The sequence below is a fragment of the Myotis nattereri genome (genome assembly GCF_964212035.1).
Source record: "Myotis nattereri genome assembly, chromosome: 3".
Taxonomy (NCBI): Eukaryota; Metazoa; Chordata; class Mammalia; order Chiroptera; family Vespertilionidae; genus Myotis; species Myotis nattereri.
The window spans coordinates 200,320,200-200,328,993 of record NC_138077.1 but is presented as its reverse complement, the minus strand read 5'-3'; the positions used below and the strand labels follow the sequence as shown (position 1 = coordinate 200,328,993).

General features: G+C 48.1%; 1 protein-coding gene and 1 pseudogene across 2 annotated transcripts; one reads left to right on the top strand and one right to left on the bottom strand.

The window, feature by feature from the left end:
• Positions 1–346: 346 nt before the first annotated feature.
• Positions 347–825, bottom strand: LOC308516303 (large ribosomal subunit protein uL23-like; annotated as a pseudogene). Its single transcript has one exon. The product of its transcript is annotated as a large ribosomal subunit protein uL23-like (transcript).
• Positions 826–6,737: 5,912 nt separating this feature from the next.
• CD52 (CD52 molecule) lies at positions 6,738–8,633 on the top strand. The gene is made up of 2 exons (XM_081087219.1): positions 6,738–6,801; positions 8,179–8,633. Exons 1-2 carry the CDS (start codon positions 6,748–6,750, stop codon positions 8,419–8,421), a joined length of 297 nt encoding a protein of 98 aa, XP_080943345.1. The 5' UTR covers positions 6,738–6,747; the 3' UTR covers positions 8,422–8,633.
• The last annotated feature ends 161 nt before the right edge of the window (positions 8,634–8,794 follow it).

The window sequence follows — 8,794 nt, the reverse complement described above, 5'->3', positions numbered from 1 at the left end:
CCTTGGTTGCAGGCACATCCCCAGTGGGGAGTGTGCAGGAGGTAGCTGATCAGTGTTTCTCTCTCATCGATATTTCTAACTATCCCTCTCCCTTCCTCTCTGTAAAAATTCAATAAAATGTATTTAAAAAGAAAGAAACATTTCCCGCTTTTAACTGCCATCATCTTCATCCTTCAATTGTGATGGTCTGGGATTCTATGACTTCCGATCTCAGGCACCCATGACATGGGCTCGACCACGAAAGCCCTTTCTGTGTGTCTCAGACTGCACTTTTTATTTTATTATTTTATTTTATTATTTTTCAGTGTAAAATTTTTGTATTTAGAATTAAGCAGCTGGACTCAGTTTAGATTATTCCAATTTTGTTGGCAACATCCAAAGCATCATAGTCAGGAGCCAGTCGAACATATGCCTTCTTCTCACCATCAGGCCTGATCAGGATGTGGACCTTGGCCACATCAATGTCATAGAGCTTCTTCACAGCCTGTTTGATCTGGTGCTGTTGGCCTTGACATCTACAATAATCACACGTGTATTATTGTCTTCTATCTTCTTCATGGCTGACTCGGTAGTCAGGGGAATTTGAGGATGGCGTAGTGGTCAAGCTTGTTTCTCCTGGATGAGCTCTTCCGAGGGTATTTAGGCTGCCTCCGGAGCCTTAGTGTCTTTGGCCGTCAGAAGGTGGGTGACGTGTGGATCTTCTTTTTCTTTTTTGTGGCTGTGGATGCCTTTCAACACTGCTTTCTTTGCCTTCAAAGCCTTTGCTTTGGCTTCGGCTTTGGGAGGGGCAGGGGCTTCCTTCTTAGCTTTCGGCACCATCTTCGTAAAAAGGCCGCACTTTTTAATATTTTCCACTGGAGGCCCAGTGCACAAAATTTATGCACGGGGGGGGGGGTGGTCACTCATCCTGGCCTGTGCCCTCTCGTAGTCCGGGAGCCCTCGAGGGATGTCCGACTGATGGCTTAGGCCCACTCCCCAAAAGGGCAGCTCCTGTGTTGAGCGTCTGTCCCCTGGTGGTCAGCGCACATCATAGCAACCGGTTGTTCGGCTGTTCAGTTGTTCCGCCGTTCGGTCTGTTTGCATATTAGGGTTTTATATATATAGATTATACTTTAATTGGTTGAATGGCTGACTGGACAACCAGACACTTAGCATATTAGGCTTTTATTATATAGGATTTGACTTTCTTTTTTCTTTTTTTTTCTTTCTTTTTTTTTTTTTATTAAATATATTTTATTGATTTTTCACAGAGAGGAAGGGAGAGAGACAGAGAGAGTTAGAAACATCGATGAGAGAGAAACATCGATCAGCTGCCTCCTGCACATCCCCCACCGGGGATGTGCCCGTAACCCAGGTACATGCCCTTGACCGGAATCGAACCCGGGACCTCTCAGTCCGCAGGCCGACGCTCTATCCACTGAGCCAAACCGGTTTCGGCGTTGACTGTCTAATCTACCGAATTCAGGGGAGGGCAGGCTCTTTGAGGCATTCTTGAGACACCAATTGGAGGCTGAAGGGAGCTAGCTACCAATTAATGAGTGCCTTCCAAGTGCCCAATGCCAACATTATGAGGTTTCCAGATGAGAAAACTGAAGCACAGATAAATGAAGTGGCTTGCTTAAGACTATGCAGGTAGGTCCTGCCTCTGTGGCTCAGGGATTGAGTGTCGGGAGGTCACGGTTGGATTCCTGGTCAGGGCACATGTCTGGTTTGCGGGTTGGATCCCCAGTGTGGAGTGTGCAGGAGGCAGCCAATCAACGATTCTCTCTTATCATTGATGTTTCTATCTCTCTACCCCTCTCCCACTTCTCTGAAATCAATTTTTTAAATATATATTTTTTATTGATTTTTTACGGAGAGGAAGGGAGAGGGATAGAGAGTTAGAAACATCGATGAGAGAGAAACATGGATCAGCTGCCTCCTGCACACTCCCCACTGGGGATGTGCCCACAACCAAGGTACATGCCCTTGACCGGAATCGAACCTGGAACCCTTGAGTCTGCAGGCCGACACTCTATCCACGGAGCCAAACCAGTTAGGGCTCTGAAATCAATTTTTAAAAAAGACTATGCAGATAGAAAGCAGTAGAAGTAGATTAAAAGCCAGAACTGCCTGTCTCTAGAGTCTGGAAGCTCCCCCTTTAGTGAAACAGGCAGGCAAAGATAAGCCAAGTTGTAGCTGGTACACGCCCACTGCCAAAGTGTGACCGGAAGTTGGAGGTGGGAGAGCTCTCTTACTGCTGAGCTGCTCCGAGAAAATTCTCTGAGGCTTGATGTGTGAGATAAGAAACTTGAGGTCATCCTAGGGCCAAGTGTTTCCGGGTGGGTTGGAGCCATGGTCAGGGGATTAGCAACCTTATATTGTGACCTTGCTGTGTTCCTTCAGCAAGGACCAACAGCATGGGAATCGGGGGTGGGGGGAGGGACGGGAGGGAGGGGCGGTCTTGCCCCATGAGACCTGCTGTGTTCTGTTCTCTGCTTCCTGCCCCACCCAGCAGGACTGGGAAGCATGAATTGGCATATACCTAGGCATCAGGCTTTACCACATACCTTCCTCCTACCCAGGACCCTGTGATATCCGGAAGCAGGCACTCAGCAAGCATTCATTTGTGTGAGGGAGCCCTTTAACCTGGCAGGCCATTTTATTTATTTATTTATTTTAATAGCATTTATTGGGGGAAGTCGGAGCCTTATTATGAAAGTATGCATTTTCATTGTAGAAATTTGGAAAATAATAATAGCTACCATTTATTGAGACTGTATTATGGGCCAGCATAACCTAAGTCTCTGAGGCTGTGCTCTGTCACTTACTAGCTGGCTGTTGTTGCTGAAGCGACTGCCCTTTTCTGAGCCTCAGTTTCTGTATCTGTAATAGAGATTCTAATAAAAACCTGCTTCACAGGATTACTGTGTAAACTGAATTTACCATGACCTTGCCACATTATTATGGTTAAAAAGGTGTTTCCCAAAAACAAAGTTAAGGAAACAAAAGAGTCTGACCTCATCTAATATTTATTAGTCTGACCTGTAGTTCTCTATTCCCCAATGTAAAGGGTTCTGAATATCTTTCCGTGGTCTCTGGGCTCACAGCAGATTGGAGTTTTGGGAGGACACTGGAGGTCAATCTGTCCAGCTTCCAAGTTCATCCCTTGACCTCTGGGATGGTGGCCACTGGCCTCTTCTTGGTTCCGCCCCACAGTGGATGCCCACTGCCTGACAATGGTAGAGAGGTCCTGGACTGGGAGAAGGGAGGTCCTAAATGAGGATCTTTCCAGGCCTGTTTTCCCACCTGTAGGAGATCCCGGCCCTGGAGTGAGAAGTTTCTACTCTTGAGAATAAACATAATCCACTTTGCTTTTAGGTCATTTCCTGAAAGACCCTTATCAGTCATGACCCCTTTGGGACTGAAGAGTTTATTGGGACCTAGCAGCTTAGGAGGTAAAAGTGAATAAAGGACAGACAGGTTCTCTAAGTTCATGCATTTCCTCAGAATAAACAGCTCTCTCTCCCACCTTCCTCCCCTTCTTCACTCACATCACTGCCCCCTTGGGTCAATCCCTCCTTTAGCATGACATTTCAGGCCTTCATATTATGAGTTCTGCCCTCCATCCTTCCCAATGTTCCAGAAACGATCATGCTATGTTCAGGCCTCTTCGTCCAGTGGGAATATCCTCCTTTGCTTTTTCCCCTTGGGAAAGTCCTCCTCAGTCCTTCAAGAACTAGCTCAAGCCCTCACTGGTTTGGCTCAGTGGATAGAGCATCGGCCTGTGGACTGAAAGGTCCCAGGTTCGATTCCAGTCAAGGGCATGTACCTTGGTTGCAGGCACATCCTCAGTAGGAGGTGTGCAGAAGGCAGCTGATTGGTGTTTCTCTCTCATCGGTGTTTCTAACTCTTTATCTCTCTCCCTTCCTCTCTGTAAAAAAAAAAAAAAAAAAAAAAAAATCAATAAAATATATTTAAATTTTAAAAAAAGAACTAGCTCAAATGTTCCCTCCTCCATGAATACTCCCACTCCCCCCAAGCAGAATTACACTCTACATCCTAATAGTCCTGCGGCCATTAGAGCATTTCTTATTCAGGTTTGTGATTTTTTTCACTATGTGTCTCCCTCGTGGACTGTGAACTCCTCAGGGAAGGGACTCTCACTCAATTCATCTTGCCTGACACACAGTAGGTATCAATAAATTGCCTGAAATGGATGAATGAACAGACAGCTGGATGAAGATTTACCTCGAAGAGCTCTGTGTGCGCCATTGGACCACAGCCCTCTTTCAGTGGGGATAAAAAATGCAAGCAGATCATCCTGTAAGATATGCTGCAACCCCCTTCCCCTCCCTTCACGCTTGCAGTATTCCATTCCATCACTGAGCTCAAGGACACATCAAGCACCTGCCCTTTGTGGAACTGTGATGGGCCTTGGGGACAGTCATCAAAGAACACTGTGAAACTGGGACAGGGAGTGGGCTGAGTGTTTTGCATGCTTAGGTCCCTCTTGTTCTGCAGGTCTCAACACACTTACTCTGAGTAGTCTTTCCCAAACATTTACCTAGAATATGTTCTCTCATTTCTCTTTCCTCACATTGCCCTCTTGACTTCTTCATAGCGTTTATTGAAACCCAAATTGCCATAATTTTTTATTTGTCTCCCCCCGTTTGAGCGTCAGTTCCATAAGCGCAGGAACTCTGCCTTTTTGTTCACGTCTATATACCCATTGCCTAGACCAGTACCTGAACCATGGTAGGCACTTAAGAAATATATGATGCTGTAATATTTTCTATCTAGCTTCCACTTCACTACTTCTCTCTTCATTTGTGTCCAATCTGATGTTAAACCTGGTTACTGAGTTCTTAATTTCTATTATTGTATTTTTATGTTCTAGAAATCCCATTTGGTTCCTCTCTGCAATTTCCAGTTCTCAGTCTTGTCTTATCTATCTTTGAATATACCAAGCATTGCTCTTTGAGAGTTTAGTTGATAATTCCATGATCTGGATCTTCCATGTAATTGTTTGTATTATCATTTCTGTGAGGGCTGGGCAGTTGTTTCCTATTCACTCTCACTCCTCAGATGTAATCTTTCATGGTCCCAACCCAAAGCCTAGTTGGGAGTGAGGGAATTTACCTTTTCTTGGTGGGTCTTGAACTATAGTTTTTCTACCTCTCGTCCCATGCATTTGTAGAAAGCTCTGCCCCCTCGCTCTGCACTTCGTGACTTCCTCTCACCAGTGGATTCTCAGTTCTTGTTAGCCAGGGCTAGAGGCCCCTAAGGTCCTACTCAGGTTTTTCCGAGGCTTGCGACAGGAGGTTTGCAACAGGAGGCCCAAAGGGAAGTGAGAGGGGTTTTTCTTTTACTATTTGGTATGCAAATTAGGCACAAAACAGACTAAGAAAAGAGTAGGTGAGGTTAGAGCTGGCCTTCAGAGCCAACATCTAGATCCTCCAGGATGGAAAGGGACAGGGAATCGAGACTTCTGGGCAGCCCCATAGGTTACATACACGAATGTGGCTTCAGACAGACCTGGATTCAAGTTCAAATGAGACTAGCTCTACCATTTATTACGTGGGACAAGTCAGTGGGACAAGTAAGTTTCGTTACCTGCTTGCCCCTCCACTAACCCCCCTTCCATCCATCCTAGATTGACACAAACAACCCATCTGCTATATTCTTTACCCAAATCACAAAATACTAGGTCTGAAGAAACTTCCAAAATAATCATTATAGTCTTCCTAGTTGAAATGAGAGCTATGAGGCTGAAAGGAAACGGGCCTACTAGAAGCTAGACGCCCAGATTACTGATACGGTGCTCCTTGGTTTACACAGAAATCTACTATCCCACCCCCAGCCCCAAATATGAATGTTCTGAACCTATGGAGCCACATGCAACCTTACCGCGAAACCTAATTCTATCCCAACCCGTTCTCTTGTAGCTTCTGTACCCTGCCCCAATCTTAGTATTTTTATTTTTAATCCTCACCTGAGGATATTTTTCCATTGATTTTTTAAAAAAAATTTCCATTGATTTTTTAGAGAGAGGGAAAGACAGGGAGAAATATCAATGTGAGAGAAACACATCAATTGCTTGCCTCTTGCCTGCGTGGCCGGGGAGGAGCCTGCAACAAGGTACATGCCCTTGACCAGAATTGAACCTGGGACCCTTCAGTCCGCAGGCTGACGCTCTATCCATTGAGCCAAACCAGCCAGAGCAGAAATAAAGTTCTGTGGACTGAAGGGTCCCAGGTTCGATTCTGGTCAAGGGCATGTACCTTGTTGCTCTCTCCATTGAGCCAAACCAGCTAGGGATTTTTTTTAAAAAAATTATATACTATTTACTATGTGTTCACACATTTAAATGGGTTATATTGCACTTAATCCCATGGTTGTTCTTTTGTTAAAAGCTCAGAAAGGTACAGTTTCTGGCCTAGGGTTGCAGAGTTGATAGATAATTAAACCAAGATTCAATCCCCAGTAGGCATTACTCCAAGCCCGGGGCCCTGTGTACTGCCCCACAGCTGCCCCTTGTTTGTCTACCTCCCACCCCTTGGGAGTTGTCTGGGTCCCAGAATGCAACATCAGCCAGGGCCCAGTGTCCTCAACCCTGAAATCTGTAAAGGAAGCAACACCCCACTCCATAGGCCCTCCTTCCTCTCCCCTTCACCCCGCCTCTCTGTTCAAAAACAGCCCAGCCAAAAGGAGCCTGCAGACAGCCCCGTGCTCATTTCCAAAAGCTGCTACCAAGATCCTCCCAAGATGAAGGGCTTCTACTTCCTCCTATTTACCATCAGCTTCCTGATTATGATTCAGGTAAGAGCAGCGCCCAGCCCTTGGCACCACTGCCCGAGATTCACCAGACCTGCCTGCATTGGAGGAAGGGACACAGACCCCTGGGCACCCCGTCTTCTCCCGTGAGAACAGAGGCAGAAAGGCTCCAGCAGGCAAACCAAAGACGACGGGGGTGTGGCTCCAGCCTTCCAGCCCTCTGGCTGTGTTCAGACTACCTGAGGCTGCCCCCGGACAGAAGCCTGTAACTGAGGCTGGGAGCACTCAGGGTGCCAGGAACACGGGAGCACCCAAGGGGCGCTGTGAAATCAGGGTGAATTTAGAGGCCTGGGAAGACAGCCCCGAGTGAGGGGGGCATCAACCCACAAGGAACCTGGGGCAATGGTCTTATTAGAAGGGGCCAGGAAATGTTTGTGTGGAACCTCAGCCTTTCTGGAGGAGGCAGGGAACCCCCAGGGAGAGAAGCCTAGGTGTTCTGAATGTAGAGAAGGTAGAAATCATGCACTCCAGAAACAGGCGAAGTCTCAAAACCAGCTGCTGTTCCTGGAGGCAGCTTCAGCAGCATCCCATGCCCGGAGGGCTCCAGTCAGCGTAAGAGCTGGGAGCCATCAAGTTCTTGATCAAGAGCAGCTTGATCAGGCATCAAGAACAGCTTGAGCACCATCAAAAACAGCTTAATCTCCATCAAGAGCAACTTTAGCTGCAGCTTGGTCAAGCATTGAGAACAGTGTGATCACCATCTGGCCATGTCCTCAGGGAGGAAATTGTACTCTCTCCATCTTTCCATCCACCCACCCACACTTTGCCAGGTGCCTTCCCATGTGACCCCCCCCCCCCAACTCCCAACTGTAATGTGCTCTTCTCTCCATTCAGAATATGAGGAAACTGAGGCTCAGATAGGTTAAGCCTCTGGCCCAACTGGTAAGCTCAGGGGCCGGGGGCCACAGCCTCCCCTGTCTTCCACATGCTGGAGGAGCTGGTGGTCTGGAGATGACAGGAAGGTTCTGTGGGAGGTGGGCTAGGGCAGGGGTCCTCAAACTACGGCCCGCGGGCCACATGCAAATACAAATATTGTATTTGTTCCCGTTTTGTTTTTTTTACTTCAAAATAAGATATGGGCAGTGTGCACAGGAATTTGTTCATAGTTTCTTTTTTAAACTATAGTCCGGCCCTCCAACGGTCTGAGGGACAGTGAACTGGCCCCCTGTTTAAAAAGTTTGAGGACCCCTGGGCTAGGGACTGTGTCAAGGCAGGAAGCAGCCAATCGTCTCCATGGGAACTGGTGGCAGACGTCATCATCATGGGACAGAGAAGTGAAGACTCTTGTATTGGGTGGGGGATATGTCTCTAAACAAACATGAGATTCAAAAGCCCCCTGAGCTCGCCCCACTTCTCTTGCAGATACAAAGCGGAATCTTGCAAAACATTTCCGCACCGACCACTTCCACCGCCTCCCCCGCCTCCTCCGCCTCCACCACCACCACCGCTGCCGCCGCCGCCGCCACCTCCACTACCAGGCCTACCACCACCACCTTCGGCACCAAGAAAATCAAGGGCGGGGCCCCAGCGCTCAGCAGCCTGGGCAGTGGCGGTGTCCTTATCTTCTTGACCAACACCCTCCTCCAGCTCCTCCACCTCAGCTGAGGCGTCAGGCATCAGCCCCAACCCTGTGTCCTCTGAGACATGGCAAGAGAAACTCCCCATCCCCAGTCCTCGGGAGGGGTTGAGACCAGAGACCACCAGTTGTGGAAATTGACAGAAAGTTCCTTGGGGGGCAATGGCCTTCACAGGGAGATACTGATGTGGAGGTGTTAGCATCACCCAGCTGGGGGTCAATAAAGTTGTCCTGTACCTGGAGCTGGGGCCTGTGCGTGGTCATTGACATCAGGGGGGCCCAAACGCCAGGTCTGCAACTGCACCGAGGAGCCACTCAAGCCCCCATCAGCAGGAGGTGGTGCCAGGGAGCTCCCACCCCACTTCCCCGATCCAGAGTCCAAATGCTGAGGCTCCTCCCCGT